Consider the following 18,124-nt stretch of genomic DNA (forward strand, 5'->3'; position numbering starts at 1 on the left):
TAAATTTGGGACTTTCCATCCTCTACAACTGTGTGAGACATTTCCTTGACCTAAATCTCTCTGTATATGTATTTATAGGCCTCACTGGTTTTCCTTCTCTTTTAGAGAACCTGGCCTAAGATAAGGAAGAAGCAAAGCAGATAGTAGTTCACGACATATCTGGGCAACAGAGTGAAACCTGGAAGCTCACAAAGATGAAGCAAAAACTGTCTTTCCACTCCCGCGAGCCCAAATGAAAGAAAAAACAAAAACAAAAAACCGTGCAATAAAAAGAACCGTGGTAATGGGTCCCATTGCTCCGGAGTCCCTCAGCTCCGGGTCTCCGGTAGAGGTCGCTGTCGCCCAGCAGGCGGGTGGCACTGCTCCGCCCCGCGCCCTCTTAGTCCAGCCCCCGCACCCCGGCCCGCCGCCGGCGTCTCCGCCTCCCGTGGTGCAGGTGCGTCTCCGCCCGGGCTGGACTGGGGTCTCCGCGGCCTCGCCTGTTCCCCCCGGAGTCCCCGCCGAGCTCGGCCTCCGGCCGGGCTGTGTCTGTACCGCTCGGTCCCGGGCGAGCCGCGGGCCCTTGGGGTCGGAGGCGGTGCCGGCCGCAGCGCGCATGCCCGGCCCGGCCCATTCCCCGCGGCCTTTAGTGCAGGGCCGTGGGGGGCGCTGGTCTAGGGGGCAGGGGTGGGACAGGCTCTGGAGGGGGGGAGGTGGGCGATCCCGGAGGGCGGGGGCGTGGGGGGAGGGGAAGTGGACGGTCCCCGAGGCGGGGTCAACCCCTGGTGACCGCGGGTCCCGAAGAGCCATCGGAAGCGCAGGCCCCTTGGGGAGGAAGCCTAGACGGCGCTGAGGGCGGGCGCTGGACGCCCCCGGAGGCAGTAGCGGCCGGAGAGGCGAGGGAAGGGGCAGGAAACGAGGTTGGAGACTAACGGGGCCCTAGTAGGTGGGCTTGGTGGCCTCTGTGAAGGGGGAGCCCCAGGAGGGCTCTGAGCAGAGGTTCACCTTTGAGAAGAGCCACTCCTGGCAGGGTCAGTCCTGGCAGGTGATGGTGGCTTGGGCTAGGCGGGGGCAGCGCACGTGGGAGAAGGGGTCGGATACAGGACCTAGAGTGGAGGTGGAGCTGCCAGGGTTTGCTCAAGAGCCTGGCCCGGGGTGAGAGAAAGGGGAGGAGTCAGGGTCAAGGCCTTTGGCCAGAACAGCGCGGGGAGGGAGGGAGGTGCCCAAACCTAGAAGACCAAATGAGGGCGGCTTTGCGAAGAGGAGGCTTGGGGGAAGTTGGAGACCCCGGGCATGGTGGACATTGGAAGGGAGGCGTAGAGAAGGCACTGGGCCTAGCAGTCTAGAGCTTTGGGGGGGATGACCCATTGCCCGTTGCCCTGAAGTTGATTCGGACACACAGCGAGCCTATTGGACAGAGTGGAATTGCCCCGTAGGGTTTCCAGGGAGCAGCTGGTGGATTTGAACTGCGAACCTTTTGGTTAGCAGCCTGAGCTTTTAACATCTGAGTCACCAGGGCTCCCTGGGAGGATGGCAGTGGTATAAACGTGGCAGATCCACTGGCTGGTGATCTCGCAGGGGAGGCACCCTACTGGAAAACTTGGGGGGAGGGGCGGTTAGAGAGCTATCAGGTGAGCATCAGTGGAGTGTGGTGGGAGACCAAGGGAAAGGAGGGCTTTTCGGAGACTCGATGGAGTGGTTGAAAGGTTGGGCATGACCAAGGTGGAGAACAGAGACTCCACTGGATTTAGTAATACGGAGGTGGCTGGTGACCTTGACAAATGTAGGTGGTAGAGTAAGGAGAGGGAATAGAGTACACCTGTGTAGACAACTGGGGACTAGTGCCCCACACTGTATTTAGCTTATAGATATTCAAAGGGTATTTACTGGACACCTGTGAATTAAGCAGAGCCCTGGTGGCACAGTGGTTAAGAGCTCCGCTACTAGCCAAAAGGTTGGCAGTTCTAATCCACCAGCTGTTCTTTGGAAACCCTATAAGGCAGTTCTACTCTGTCCTATAGCACATGAGTCGTAATAGACTGGACAGCAAATGGGTTTGGTTTTTGGGTTTCGTGAATTTTGCAAGTTTTTGTAGTTCCTCTGTGTTATGTATAACCCACCAGCTGTTCCGTGGAAACCCTGCCCTATGAGGTTGCTATGAGTCGGAATTGACTCAGTGGCATTGGGTTTGATTTGGTTTTTTTGTTTTGCATTATAATACCATGTATTTAAAATTAATGTTTTCTGTAAAATTTTTTCTCCCAAATTCCTGATAGAACTTCTCATTTATATATTTTTTGGAATGGATAGCATACCCCTTTTTTTCTCACAGGCAACGTACAGGCATTTTTCTTTACTTTTTTTTTTAAATTCATGAGGTGAACTTCAGGTTTCACAAGAAAGTCTCCTTACAGAAGAGACTGCCCTTACAAGGACTAATGTCATTGTAGGGAATCTGCCCAGCCCCCGGAAAGCTCCCAGTGACTGGTGATTTAAGTTTATTTCCTCCCCTGAAGATTCTCTTCTCACCCCAAGATAAAACCAAGGCAGAGTAATTGGTGGTTTCATCACCCAGGGCAGCCTTCAGTGACTGTCCCCCGGTCCCTTGCACTCCAGGACTGAGTTCTCAGGCCTCAGACTCTCACAGTGGCACTGCCCTGCGCTTGTTTTCAGGCTCCAACAGAATTGTAAGCTTCTGGAAGTTAGAACCACTGCCCACTCCCTAGAAAAACAGGTAAGTGTTGGCACAGAGGATACTTCCAATAAAGATTTTTGTGGTGGTTGTGGCTGTTAGTTGCAGCTCAGACTCATGGTGACCTTACGTAGAACTGAATGTTCCTGATCCTGTGCCACCTTCAAGATTGTTGGTGGGTTTGAGTCCATTGTTGGGGCTATTGTGTTCCCCTCATTGAGGGCTCCCCTCATTTCCATTGGCCCTCTAGTCTTAATGTTCTGAGCATTTCCATAATTGGAAATAAATTTGAGGTGGTATTCAAAAATGTTAAAAACTTTGCTTTTATCTTTACTTTGTTTTCACATTTGGAGAGACTCCTGCAGAACATCTTGTAAATTACTTGAAAATTTTGCAAATTCTGATAATTCCATTTCCTTAAAAAGAAAATCATGTGAAATGTCCACTGATAAGCAATAGAGTGGTTTTTGTCACCAGTGAGACCAAAATTGCCTCACTGATCCATTACTTCAGATAGACATGAAAGACTTTATCTAATCTATTGTTCCACTAATCTGTGACTTAGTGTGGATAAAAGAAGGAACCCTGGTGGCACAGTGGTTAAGTGTTCCACTGATAACTGAAAGGTTGGCGTTTTGAACCCACCAGCCATAAGGATTACAGCCTTGGAAACCCAATGGGGAAGTTCTACCCTGTCCTTTGGAGCTGCTGTGAGTTGGAATTCACTCTATGGCAGTGGGTTTGGGTGGATAAAAAGTTTGAAATAAAAATTAGTATTTTAATTGCATACAATTGAATACAATACACAAATATGTATGTATGTATAATATATGATTAAACCAAAACCCATCGCTGTTGCGTCGATTCCAAATGCCCCATAGGGTTTCCAAGGAGCACCTGGTGGATTTGAACTGTTGACCTTTTGGTTAGCTGCGGTAGCTCTTAACCACTCTACCACCACAGTTTCCTGTGTGTGATTAGACATTATAATTCACATGATAAGATGAGAACCAAAACTGTCTTCCCCCCAAGTTCTTGCTGATTGCATTTCCTAGGCAAAGAATTTAGAAGCTAGTGATTTTTGGAGATGTTGAAACATGAATAAGTAAAACTTCTTTTCTGCTTTATTATTTTGGGTTTAGTATTATTACTATTATTCAATAATTAAAACATTTGAATAGAAAAACTTAGACAATGAAAAATTAGTAACATTTTACCGAAATAATACAAGTTCTAATTTTAAAATTCTTTAGAATTATCATATTTGCCACGAATACCTTTATAATCAGCAACAGGTCCAGCACTCAAGTTTAGAGTAGAATGAAGATTTGCCTTCATTACACGGCCGTCCAGCAGAAGATACTTGACATTGGTACCTCTGTTGATTGCATTTTAAATTCTTACTGTCCTATGAAAGCCTACCTTCACGTCTGACAAAGAAATATGACCGTTCATTCAGAAGTTAACTATAATTCTTTTACAGTAGGTAGAAATGTTTCCCAACATTTAAAACCCACAGAAGAAGAAAAGGATTTTCTGGATCAAATTGGAAGTCTAGATCAAATTTTTGCCCCCAATTTGGGAGAAATAACTAAAGATATTAAGCTCAAAACAATAGTACAACTAACTTCACACAACACATAGAAAGTTTTTAGTAGGTTAGGCAGTATCGGGAGCTTTAATTTTCACAAAATTTCATTGAGATGTACAAGTTTTAAAAATACTGCCATGACGATATTTTTAAGCCTCAAATGGACGTGAGAAGACCCCCTTGATAAATGTAAAAGCTGGGTAATGGAAACGGTAATGTTCTGCTTTTTCTATACATTTAAATTTTTCTGTAATTAAAAAAAACTATAATAATGCCTCATTTGTCCCTCACTAAAGTATTCCATAAGTGAGCCCTGGTGGCTCACTGGTTAAAGCGCTCAGCTGTTAACCCACAGGTTGGCAGTTTGAACTCACCAGCAGCTCTGTGGGAGAAATATGTGGCAGCCTGCTTTCCTGAAGATTACAGCCTGGGAAACCTTATGGGGGCAGTTCTACTGTCTTACAGAGTTCCCATGAATTGGAATTGACTTGATGGCAGCGGGTTTGCTTCTTAAGGTATCCCGTAAGGCCCCTGGGTGGTAAAAACAGTTTGCACTTGACTAACCTAAAGGTTAGTGGGTCAGACCCACACAGTGGCACCAAGGAAGAAAGGCCCAGCTATCTGCTTCCGTAAAGATTACAGCCAAGAAAACCTTGTGGAGCAGTTCTACTCTGTAACACCTGGGTTTGTCATGAGTCAGAATTGACTCAATGGCAATGAGTTTGGTTTTAACGTATTCCATATAATTAATTTTTTCCAAGAAAATTTGAAGTTTAATTGCCAAAAGCTTAAGAAGTACCATGCCCATGCTGGTTGAAAATTATGTCAGACCCTTTCCGCCTGCTTCCTTCAAATGGAGCACATGATTTTCAGGATGGTCTGGCGTCCCCATGATGTAGTCTGCAGGCTGCTCAGCGGCTTCCAGGGTCCTCCTGGGGCTTCCAAGTTGGCTCACTTCTTCTCTGGCGGTCAGTTGGCAAGCCTTTTCTGGCTCTCACTTGCCTGTCTCCAGGGCCCTATAACTAGAGGCTGGCTTCTGACTTGCATTTCTTCCTCCAGAAATGACCCCAGGCAGCTAGGGTGTGTGGCCCCTAACATGGCTCTGGAGACACACTATCTCATTTTTCTCTAACCTTCTTTTTCAGTATCCCAAGGTTCTTCTCCGGACCTTTTGATAACAGAAGGGACAGGCTATGCTGAAAGTTCATCTGCCTGATTATTGTTGTTTTCTAAGTCAGGTTTGTTGAAATAGAGTTTAAGAAAACCAAACCGGTTGCCCTCAAGTTGACTCCGACTCATGATGACCCCATGTGTGTCAGAGTAGAACTGTGCACCATAGGGTTTTCAGTGGCTGATTTTTTGGAAGTAGATTGCCAGGCCTTTCTTTCGAGGCACCTCTGGGTGTGAACCTCTGGGTAAACTTGAACTGCCATCCTTTTTGTTAGCAGCTGAGCATGCTAACCACCTGCACCACCCAGGGACATACTATAAAATTCACCCTTTCTATTATATAGTTCTGTGAGTTTTTAAAAACCACCACGAAAGTCAAGATAGAATTTTTCTACCCCTATAAAAGTTCCCTGCTGCTGCTTTGTTGCCAATCCCTTCCCCCTAGTCCCTGGAAACCCCGATGTGATTTCTGTACCTGTCAAAATATACAAACGGTCTCACACAGTATGTAGCCTTTTGTGCTTGGCTTCTTTCACCTGGCAAAATGTGTTTCTTAAACGTTTGTTTTGAACTAATTTTAGGCTTGCAAAAATAGTACATGGACTTCCCATATACAATTTACCCAGTTTTTCGTAGTGTTAACATCTTATCCAACTAGACTACAATGATCTAAATGTGAACATTTACATTGATACAGTACTAGTAACCTTTTACAGACCTTATTCACATTTTTCCTGTTGTCCCACTAACATCCTTTTTCAGGTCTTGGATCCAATCCAGTATCCCACATTGCATTTAGTTGTCATGTATCCTTGGCCTCCAACCTGGGACAGTTCCCCAGTCTTTACCTTTCACAACCTTGAAAGATTATGAAAGATCCTCTTTTTTTAAAGAGTTACTGGCCACTTTCATTGTAGAATGTCCCTCAGTTTGGGTTTGTCTGATGCTTTCTCATAATTAGATTGAGGTATGTATTGGGGGGCAGGGGGAGTAAGTACGACACAAGTGATGTACCCTTCTCAGTGCACCCTACCAGGAGGTACAGGATGTCCATACATCTTATCACTGGTGATATTGACTTTGACCTCCTGGTTAAGATGATGTCTGCTAGGTTTCTCCGCAGTACGGTTATTATTACCTAACACTTTTAGATTCATCCATGTTATTGCATGTATTAGTAGTTCTTTTTATTACTGTAGTATTTCATTGTATGGATGAACTTTTGTGTCTAACTTATTTCACTCAGCAAAATGTTTTCAAGGTTTGTCCATATTGTGGCATATATCAGAACTTCATTTCTCTTTATGGCTGAGTAATATTCCACTGTATGTGTATACCACATTTTATTTACCTGTTCATCTGTTGGTGTGCATTTGAGTTGTTTCCACCTTTTTGCTATTGTCAATAATGCTGCAGTGACTATTAGTGTACAAGTACCTGTTTTGAGTACCTGCTTTCAGTGTTTTTGGGTACGTACCTAGGAATGTGTCATGAATTGAATTATGGCCCCCCAAAATGTGTGTATCAGCTTGGTTAGGCCATGATTCCCAGTATTGTGTGGCTGTCCTCCATTTTGAAATTGTAACTTTATGTTGAGAGGATTAGGGTGGGATTATAAGACCACCCTCACTCAGGTCACCTCCCTGATCCAAGGTAAAGGGAGTTTCCCTGGGGTGTGGCCTGCACCACATTTTATCTCTCTAGATAAAAAGAAAGGGAAGCAAGCAGAGAGTTGGGGACCCCACACCACCAAGAAAGCAGCACCGGGGCAGAGTGCGTCCTTCGGACATGGGGTCCTTCGGACATGCCTGAGAAGCTTCTCGACCAGGGGAAGATCAAGGACAAGGACCTTCCTTCAGAGCTGACAGAGAACGAAAGCCTTCCCCTGGAGTTGACGCCCCGAATTTTTACTTATAACCTACTAGACTGTGACAAAGTAAACTTCTCTTTTTTAAAACCATCTACTTATGGTATTTCTGTTATGGCAGCACTAGATGACTAAGACAGAGTGTTCGATCAATTTCAGACTGCAGAAGCTGATAAAAATCTTCAGTTTCTTCATCTTTGACCTTAGTGGTCGGTGGGTAAATTTGAATAATAGTCATATTAACTGGTCTTCCTTGTAGGTGTCTGGATATTATCTTATCACTGACAGTGTTGTACTTTAGGATAGATCTTGAAATGTTCCCTTTGACGATGAATGCAACACCATTCCTCTTCAAGTTGTCAGTCCCGGCATGGTAGACTGTATGATTGTCTGATTCAAAATAGCCAATACCAGTCCATCTGAGCTCACTAATGCCTAGGATATCGGCGTTTATGCGTTCCATTTCATTTTTGACCATTTCCAATTTTCCTAGATTCATACTTCATACATTCCATGTTCTGATTATTTATGGATGTTTGCAGCTGTTTTTTCTCATTTTGAGTTGTGCCGAAACAAAGAAGAAGGATCGGTAGTTGGAAAATACGTCTTGGTGATCGAAACAATGCGGAAGATCACATGATAGAATTTTGCAAGACCAAAGACTTTTTCATTTCAAATACCCTTTTTTCACCAACTTACACAGTGACTATATGCCTGGACCTGGCCCGATGGACTACACAAGAATCAAATTGACTACATCTGTGGAAAGAGATGATGGAAAAGCTCAGTATCATCAGTCAGAACAAGGCCAGGGGCCGACTGTGGAACAGACCATCAAATGCTTATATGCAAGTTCAGGTTGAAACTGAAGAAGATCAGAGCAAGTCCACAAGAGCCAAAGTACGACCTTGAGTATATCCCAGCTGAATTTAGAGACCATCTTAAGAACAGATTTGACGCATTGAGCACCAGTGACCAAAGACCAGATGAGTTGTGGAATGACATCAAAGATATCATACATGAAGAAGGCAAGAGGTCATTGAAAAAACAGGAAAGAAAAGACAAAGATGGATGTCAGAGGAGACTCTGAAACTTGCTTTCAAATGTCGAGCAGCCAAAGCAAAAGGAAGAAATGATCAAGTAAAAGAACTGAACAGAAGATTTCAAAGGACAGCTCGAGAGGACAAAGTATTATGATATGTGCAAAGGGCTGGAGATAGAAAACCAAAAGGGAAGAACACGGTCGGCGTTTCTCAAGCTGAAGGAACTGAAGAAAAATTCAAGCTTCAAGTTGCAATAGTGAAGGATTCTGTGGGAAAAGTATTAAACGACTCAGGAAGCATCAAAAGAAGATGGAAGGAATATACAGAATCATTATACCAAAACGAATTAGTTGATGTTCAACCATTTCAAGAGGTGGCATATGATCAGGAACTGATGGTACTGAAGGAAGAAGTCCAAGGTGCTCTGAAGGCATTGGTGAAAAACAAGGCTCCAGGAATTGATGGAATATCAATTGAGATGTTTTAGCAAACGGATGCAGTACTGGAAGTGCTCACTTATCTATGCCAGGAAATTTGGAAGACAGCTACCTGGCCAACCAATTGGAAGAGATCCATATTTGTGCCTATTCCCAAGAAAGGTGATCCAACCAAATGTGGAGATTATTGAACAATATCATTAATACCACACACAAGCAAAATTTTGCTGAAGATCATTCAAAAGCCGCTGCAGCAGTATATCAACAGGGAACTGCCAGAAATTCAAGCTGGATTCAGAAGAGAATGTGGAATGAGCTATATCATTGCTGATGTCAGATGGATCCTGGCTGAAAGCAGAGAATACCAGAAGGATGTTTACCTGTGTTTTATTGACTCTGCAAAGGCATTCGACTGTGTGGATCATAACAAATTATGGATAACACTGCGAAGAATGGGAATTCCAGAACACTTAATTGTGCTCATGAGGAACCAGTACATAGATCAAGACGCACTTGTTCGGACAGAACAGGGAGACACTGAGTGGTTTAAAGTTAGGAAAGGTGTACGTCAGGGTCGTATCCTTTCACCATACCTATTTAGTCTGTATGCTGAGCAAATAATACAAGAAGCTGGACAATATTAAGAAGAATGGAGCATCAGGATTGGAAGAAGAACTCATTAACAGCCTGCGTTATCCAGATGACACAACCTTGCTTGCTGAAAGTGAAGAGGACTTGAAGCACTTAGTGATGAAGATCAAAGACCACAGCCTTCAGTATGGATTACACCTCAACATAAAGAAAACAAAATCCTTACAACTGGACCAATAAGCCACATCATGGTAAATGCAGAAAAGATTGAATTTGTCAAGGATTTCATTTTACTTGGATCCACAATCAACACCCATGGAAGCAGCAGTTAAGAAATCAAAAGATGCATTGCATTGGGCAAATCTGCTGCAAAGGACCTTTTTAAAGTGTTGAAAAACAAAGATGTCTCCTTGAAGACTAAGGTGTGCCTGACCCAAGCCGTGATATTTTCAATCACATCATATGCATGTGAAAGCTGGACAATGAATAAGGAAGACCGATGAGGAATTGACACCTTTGAATCATGGTGTTCGGGAAGAATGTTGAGTGTACCATGGACTGCCAAAAGAATGAACAGATCTGTCTCGGAAGAAGTACAGCCAGAATGCTCCTTAGAAGCAAAGATGGTGCGACTGAGTCTTACGTACTTTGGAAATGTTTTCAGCAGGGGTCAGTCCCTGGAGAAGAACACCAGGCTTGGTAAAATACAGAGTCAGCGGAGAAGAAGAAGGTTCTCAACGAGATGGATTGACACAGTGGCTGGAACAATGGGCTTAAGCATAACAACGATTGTAAGGATGGTGCAGGACAGGGCAGTGTTTCATTTTGTGGTACATAGGGTCACTACGAGCTGGAACCAACTCGATGGCACCTAATCACAGCAACAATCTAGGAGTGCAGTTGCTGGGCCATATGGTAATTCTGTGTTTAACTTTATGAAGAACTGCCAAACTCTTTTCCACAGCAGCTATACCATTATACATTCCCACCAGCAATGGATGAGTGTCTTAGTTTCATAGTGCTGCTATAACAGAAATACCACAGGTGGGTGTGGCTTTAAAGAAGAGAAACTTATTTTCTCACAGTTCAGGGAAGGAGCCCTGGTGGTGCACTGGTTAAGCACTTGGCTGCTAATTGAAAGGTCGGTGGGTTGAACCCACCAGCCACTCTTTGGAGAAAGATGTGGCAGTCTGCTTCTGTAAAGATTACAGGCTTGGCAGCTAGAAGTCTGAATTCAGGGCACAGACTCTAGGGGAAGGCTCTCTCTCCGTCTGACTCTCAGGGAAGATTCTTGTCTTTGGGATCACTTGGCATCTTTCCCTGTTTTTGCTTTCTTCTGTGTCCAATCTGCTCTTTTTATAACTCGGAAGTGATTAGGTCTAGGACTCACCCTACGCTGATATGGCTTCATTAACATAACAAAGAAAACCCTATTTCTAAACAGGATTGGAAACCCTGGTGGCATAGTGCTTAAAAGCTGTGGCTGCTAACCAAAAGGTCGGCAGTTCGAGTCCACCAGGCACTCCTTGGTAACTCTATGGGGCAGTTCTACTCTGTCCTATAGGGTCGCTTTGAGTCGAAATCAACTCGATGGCAGCGGGTTTGGTTTTTTGGTTTAAACAGGATTACTTCAATAGGTATAGGGGTTAGGATTCCAACATGTATTTTGAGAGGACACATTCAATTTATACGAATGAGTATTTGAATTTTTCCGCATCCTCATCAACACTTGTTTTCAGTTTTTCTGATCATAGCCATCCTAGTGGGGGTGAAGTGGCATCTCATTGTGGTTTGGATTTGCAGTTCCCTGATGACTAATGATGTTGAGCATCTTTTCATGTGCTTGTTGGCCATTTGTATATCTTCTTTGCAGAAATGTCTATTCAAGTCGTTTGACCATTTTTTAAATAGATAACAAAATGTGGTTTATTCACACAATTATTATTTGACAATAAAAAGGAGTAAAGTACCAATACATGTTACAACATGGATAAACCTTGGAAACATTATGCTGAAGGGAAAAAAGCCAGACACTCAAGTTCACATATTGTATGATTCCATTTGTATGAAATGTCTAGAATAGGCAAATCGAGAGAAAGTAGGTTAGTGCTTGCCAGGAACTGTGTGGACAGGAGAATAGGAAGTGATTACTGTTGGGTATGGGCTTTCTTTCTGGGATAGTGAAAATGTTGAGAAATTAGATAGTTGTGATGGTTGCAAACAAAAAGCCTTTGACCAATTTTTTGATTAGGCTGTTTTGTCTTTTTGTTGTTAAGTTGTAGGAGTTCTTTATATATTCTGGATATACTTGATATTGCTTCCCAAAAATTTTCTCCCATTTTGTAGGGTGTCTCTTCACTTTCTGGATAAAGTCCTTTGATGCACAAAAGTTTCTAATTTTGATGAAGTCCAGTTTACCTATTTTTTCTTTTGTTGTGTGTGTTTTTGGTGTCACATCTGAGAATCCATTGTTCAAAACAAGGTTCAAAACAAAGTTTTAAAACCCTTCTTGTTACTGGCCTTCTCTAATCAAAATGTTTTTCTTTTGCGTCCCTTCTTTGTTCTCAGAGCTACAGTCCTCCCTCTGGTCCAACCCTCTCACTTTAATTCATGTAGCACATTTTGTTGTTGTTTGGTTTTATTTGTTTTAGCAAATAATCTTGATATACAAAGATGAAATCAGGTGATCATGATGGTGCAGATGATTTAGGAAACCTGTGTTTGATGATATAAGCCCCAGGACAAACGGGTACTTCCAAATAGATAATTGATTTGTGATATAATCTGTGGAAATGGAAGAAATTTCTGAAAAGAATTGATAATAACATCTTTCTTTGGTTTTTATAAGCTATCATAGTCATCTAGAGCTGCTATAACAGAAATACAAGTGGATGGCTTTAAGAAAGAGAAGTTTATTTCCTCATAGTAAAGTAGGCTGAAAGTCCAAATTCAGGGCATCAGCTCCAGGGGAAGCCTTTCTCTCTCTGTTGGCCTTCTCATCAGTCTTCCCCAGGACTAGGAACTTCTCCGCCCAAGGACTAGAAACTTCTCCGCCCAGGGAGCCCGGGTCCAAAGTACGCACTCTGCTTCCAGCACTGCTTTCTGGGTGGTATGAGATCCCCCTGTCTTTCTGCTCAATTCTCTTATTTACATCTCAAGAGATTGCCTCAAGACACAATGCAGTCTTGTAGGTTGGGTCCTGTCTCACTAACACAACTGCTGGCAGTCCTCCCTCGTTAACATCATAGAGGCAGGATTTACGACAAACAGGAAAATCACACACTACGTGGAATCATGGCTCAGCCAAATGGATGCACATATTTTGATATACATGGACATAACTCAATCCATGACATAAGCCATCTCTAGTCCGATGACCTTGGTTTGCTATGTGAATATATATACGGAGCTTTCCAAAGTGGTGTCTGTGGCGTTTTTCTTTGATGTAAAGGTTTCTAACAGCAGCCATTAGATGCAGAGCAAGGGCCCCCTTTTACTTGTCCTTCATCTCCTGGGGAATAACAAAAATCGATTTTTTTAACATTTAATTTTTTATACGGATAATTCATCCTGAGAAAGAGAAAAGTAGCCCCGACAGCCCTGAGCTGACCTGGCACTGACAGCTAGGCCTTGTTGAACATAAACAACGTCACAGAACACTGACATCACATAAGGCCACTCTGTGCCCATAGTGCACCAAGACAAAAGCCACTCCGTAATCATGTCTGAATACAGACAAAAACAAGTGTCGTCTAATCCCCCAAATGACCAGACATCTCCCTATCCTGGCTGTATAAGTGCCTGCTGCTTCTTGACCCAAGCACAGCTTGAGTCTTGCCTCGTTGCTTCCGTCTTTTAGATAAGGTTCATGAAGATAGCCAATCACAAAATTATCCTGTTTCCTGACAGTATCCAGTCGAGAACAAATATTTTGTTTTTAAAAAAGGAAGAATTCACAAGAAATTAGTAAGAATTTCCCTGGGTGGGAAATAGGATGCAAGGATTTTCAGTCTAGAGGTTTATGTGTGGTTTGGATCCTCAGCACCCTGCAGCCAAAGACCAGACACACACCTGGAGTTAAGCAGTTACAAGGGAGAGTGCACAGCTTGAAGAACTTCAGGGTGTCTAGTAGGAGAGTGTTGGAAAAGGTTTGGTATAGTTTTTGAGCTTGTTTCAGGTGAGTTGGAGGAGGGTTCATGGCAGTGGGCCTTTGTCTAGACTGGATGCTGTCAGGAAACAGGATAATTTTGCAATTGGCTATCTTAATGAACCTTATCTAAAAGAAGGAAAAGAACAAGGCAAGGCTCAAGCTGTGATTGGTCAAGAGGCAGCAGTCACTCATATAGCCAGGATAGGGGGATGTTTGTTCAAATAGGGTTAAGTTTTCTACTGAGAAGAAATAATTTGTGTCTGTACCAAAGTACTAAGGTATATTTAGATCTCTTCCCGTTTCTCTTACAAAGGAAGTCTTGTCTATACACTATCTGTACCTTACTTCAACAATATATTCTGGAAATCTGTACCAGGTTAGAGAAAGCTTTATTGTTTTTTCATCTTTTATAATTTATGTATGGTAAAATTAACTCTTCTTAGTGTGAAGTTCTATGAATTTTGACAGACTCAAACATGTAACCCCCATAGTCAAGATAAAGAACAAGTCCGTCATCCACACAATCACCTCTGCCCCTCCGCGTTCTACTCCTCCCCACACCTCTGGCATTCTCTAGTGTGCTTTCTATCCCCATGGTTTTGTCTAATCCAGAATGTCACATAAATGGAATCACACATATATTCTTTTTTATGGCAGCCAGTTGCATATTGTGAATGTGCCATTGTTTAATCAACTCGTCCCTTACAGATGAACATTCAGGTTATTTCCAGTCTTTTTCTCTTAGGTACAGTGATCTAGTGAACAATCCTATAGACTTGGATGTGCGCAAGTCTGACTGTTGTTAAAATTCCCAGACTTGGGATTGCTGGGTCAAAGGGAAAATGCATTTGTAGTTTTGATAGGTATTGGCACATTGTCTTCCAGTGGGATTGTATCATTTTGGGACAAGTGTTATTTTTCTATTTTTCCTACATCTACAGCCCAAAGGAGCCCTGGTGGTACAGCGGTTAAAGCGATTGACTGCTAACCAAAAGGCCAGCGGTTCGAAACCACCAGTGGCTCCATGGTAGAAAGATGTGGCAGTCTGCTTCCATAAAGAATTATAGCCTTGGAAACCCTATGGGGAAAATATGAGTCAGAAATGACTCGACAGCAGTGGGTTTGGTTTTGGTTTTTGTGGACTCAAACACACCAAGGATCATGGAGATGGCACAGGACCAGTCAACATTTTGTTCTGTTACACATAAGAACCTGCATGTCTCTACCAGGCTAGATCGGAGTCTACTGGAGCCAGGACAACTAACAACAACAATAACCCTTTAATCCTCAATTCTTCCAACAGTTTGACCCACTAGGTGAAAATCAGCTCTGCCATTACCCTTTTGATGTCATTGATGCAAATGTTGTCTTTCTCTGTGTTTGTTTTCCTTTCACAGAATTCCCCAGGTATAGATAAAGATTTACTAAATGTGCCTCAAAGCTCACAAGCTTCTTTGACACAATGTCATCATAATCCTACGTGTCATAGTACACATTTTCTCTGCCTAGTTCAGTTCTCAATTGGAAATTTCATTCTCATAGAAAGCACACTTTTATCAAAGGTTTAGAGAGCAGTGGTTTTCATGCTTTTGAAAAGCAGCAGACCTTTTTTTCTAATGAATTCTCACACTTAACCCAGGATCGCCTAGAGAGCTTGTTAACACACAGATTGCTAGGCTCCGCCCCCACAGTAGCTTTCGGTAGGTCTAGGGTAGGGCCCATGAATTTGCACTTCTTCTCACCTTCCATGCTGAAGACCCTGTTAGGTTCTGGCCAGTGCACCTCAAGCCCAGGTACAGCCACCACCTGTCTGTCAGTGGAGGCTTGTGTGTTGCTGCGATGCTGAACAGGTTTCAGTGGAGCTTGTAGACTAAGAGGGACTAGGAAGAAAGACCTGGTGATCTACTTCCGAAAATCAGGTGATGAAAACCCTGTGGATCACAATGGTCCAGGTCGCAGCTGATGATGGGTATGGCGCAGGGATCTGGAAGCAGTTTGTTCCACGGTGCATGGGGTCACCGTGAGTCGGGGGCCAGTGGGGCAGCGGCTGACAACCACCAGAATAAGCTCTCAGTTGATGCTGATGCTTCTGGCCCGGGAACCCCGCTCAGGGAGTCACTGCTCTAGGCGCCTCCGTATATCCTAGGGGCGCTTGAGAACACAAATTAAGACAGCTGGTTTGGAGGACTAATACCCCGAGGATATGTTACTCCAGATCTTTTTAAGGACATTCTTACATTTTAAAATATTTGGAGAAATATAAATATTTTCTGATGGTTTCTGTTTGTGTTTGTAATTTTTTAAAAAGTCCATTTCGAGAATTAGTACTGCAAAGAGAACCTGATGAGACCTCTCCAGATTATTCCCAGACCATTAATTTCCCAGCTGTATTGTGGACTGAAGTCTCCAGCCTCTGCACAAACCAAGATTTACCCAACCATGGCTCGTCCAAGTTCAAGTAAGTCGTTCTTAGTCTGCTGTCTCCTCTTCTCCAGCAGAATTTGAAGTATCTGAAAGTTCTAATACTTTGAGGAGAAGGTCTATATCGAAGTAGGTGCTGGGCAAGATCTTTTTTTTTTTTAAATAGTATATTTTATTTAGTCCAATATAGTTAGTCCCCAACTTAACAACAGAGTTCCTTTCAGACAATTCCTTTGTAAGTTGGTTCTGACATAACTCGAATACCTCATTTCACATTAACAACTGATGCTTCTTATGGTACAAAATGCTGAATAAGATCATGCTATAAGCCTGGTCTACAACGAAGTCAGCATCAGTGTCCTGACAATGGAGTTGGAGTCATACCCACTGTTGGGCACGTGCACAGTTCAATTGTCATTATGTTGTTACAGTCGAACATTGCCCAGCTTTCTATCTGTTATGACCCCAACACTGACACTGACTTCACCGTAGAACAGGCCATACATAGCCTGCTATACAGCAGTGTTTTGAGCAGTAAATCATAAAATTGAACATCTGCGAGTCAACATCTGAGAATAACACCAGCAACATTGTATGTAGTACATATTACTAACAATAAGATGTACAAAAAAAATGGACAGTCATAAGTGGGGCTTGTCATAACTTGAATATGTTGTAAGTCGGGGACTACTTGTATACCCAAAATATTATCATTTGAACATGTAATCAGTATAAAAAATTATTAATAAGGAGTTATACATTTTTTTTCTACAAAGTCTTCAAAATCCAGTGTATATTTTACATTTACAGCGCATCTGAATTCTGACAAGCCACATTCAAAAGTACTGTAGCCACGGGTGGCTAGGGCGCCAGGCAGGATTGTGGAGACAGCCACTTTGTCCTCTTCTCCCTTAGTCAAGCCCTTTAGTAGGATAGAGTCAGAGCTTATCTCTTCATAGTCAAGAGAAGTCCTTTGAAGACGGTTTGCTACTTCTCCCAGAATATTTGCATTTAAGCTTATCACACATGATTTGTATTTTAAACTCCTTACCTCTCTGCACGCAAGGAAAGCTGGTGATTGTCCTACAGGGCAATATAGAGTTAAATTTTCTACTGGACAGAAATAATTTGTATCCTTAGCAACAAAAATCTACAGATTACTACGTATGACCCCTTAGTCGATAGCACTGAGTCCAACAAACTGCTGTAATTAAATGATCCACAGGTGGGCTGGTTAAGCCATGCTTCACCAAGGCATTGAAAGCACGTGCAGAAGTCTTTTTGCTTTATTTTCAACATTTGGATAACTTTTCGTAATACTGTGAGTGTGCTCAGGCCAACCTCAGGAGCTGAATAACTGAGTGATGCAAATGGTTAAGTAGCTCTGCCACTAACAGAAAGTTAGAGGTTCAAGTCCACCTGGAGGTGCTCTGAAAGAAAGGCCTGGCCATCTACCTCCAAAAAAATCAGCCACTGAAAAGCCTATGGAGCACAGTTCTACTCTGGCACACATGGGTTCGCCATGAGTTGGAATCAACTTGTTTGCAAATGGTTTGTTTTTTTTTGTTTTGGTTTTCAGGAGCTGAAAAGAACCCAAAGCCAAACCTGCTACCATTGAGTGAATTCCGATTCATAGTGACCCTACAGGACAGAGTAGAACTGCCTCACATGGTTTCCAAGGAGTGGCTGGTGGATTCGAACTGCTAACCTTAAGGTTAGCAGGTGAGCTCTTAACTACTGTGCCACCAGGGCTCCCAATCTCTGGCATTCACATCCGTGTAGGACAGGATGGAGAGATCGTGAAGTGTATGCCTGACCTCAGCCACAGTTAGAAGGCCGAGTGTGTTGGGGACCACAAAATATACTGGTGTATTTTCCTTTTAAAAAAAAAACCCAGTGCTGTCGAGTCGATTCTGACTCGTAGTTTAGAAGCTGAGAAATGTGTCTTTAAAAGATTTCTTACCACATCAATGTCACTGTATTTTATATCCTGTTTTCCAAGAACCAAATCTAGGATGACTTTTTGGTTTCTAGAATTTTCTTAAACTGGTAAAAGTCACTCTGCCTAGGAATATGTTTGTCAGTAGGACAGCAGAGTTTATGCTTTGGGTAGAAAAGACTTCCAGGGCTGGAGAAAGTTTTATAGGAAGACTTGAAAGTCCTTTAAGAATATTCATAGGGTT

At 43.1% G+C, this 18,124-nt stretch overlaps 1 protein-coding gene across 8 annotated transcripts in view; it reads left to right on the forward strand.

Moving 5' to 3' along the window:
* The first annotated feature begins 353 nt into the window (after nt 1–353).
* Nucleotides 354–18,124, forward strand: part of SIRT5 (sirtuin 5) — a 50,298-nt gene continuing 32,527 nt past the window's right edge. For 2 of the 8 annotated variants that reach the window (XM_049884054.1, XM_049884113.1), the window contains exons 1-2: nt 912–2,713; nt 15,829–15,978. In XM_049884054.1, coding sequence (XP_049740011.1) covers nt 15,864–15,978 — 115 coding nt within the window. In that variant the 5' untranslated portion in view covers nt 912–2,713; nt 15,829–15,863. The other 6 variants (XM_049884063.1, XM_049884080.1, XM_049884073.1 and 3 more) reach the window with 6 other exon arrangements.

This window comes from Elephas maximus, chromosome 1, assembly GCF_024166365.1.
Source record: "Elephas maximus indicus isolate mEleMax1 chromosome 1, mEleMax1 primary haplotype, whole genome shotgun sequence".
Lineage (NCBI taxonomy): Eukaryota > Metazoa > Chordata > Mammalia > Proboscidea > Elephantidae > Elephas > Elephas maximus.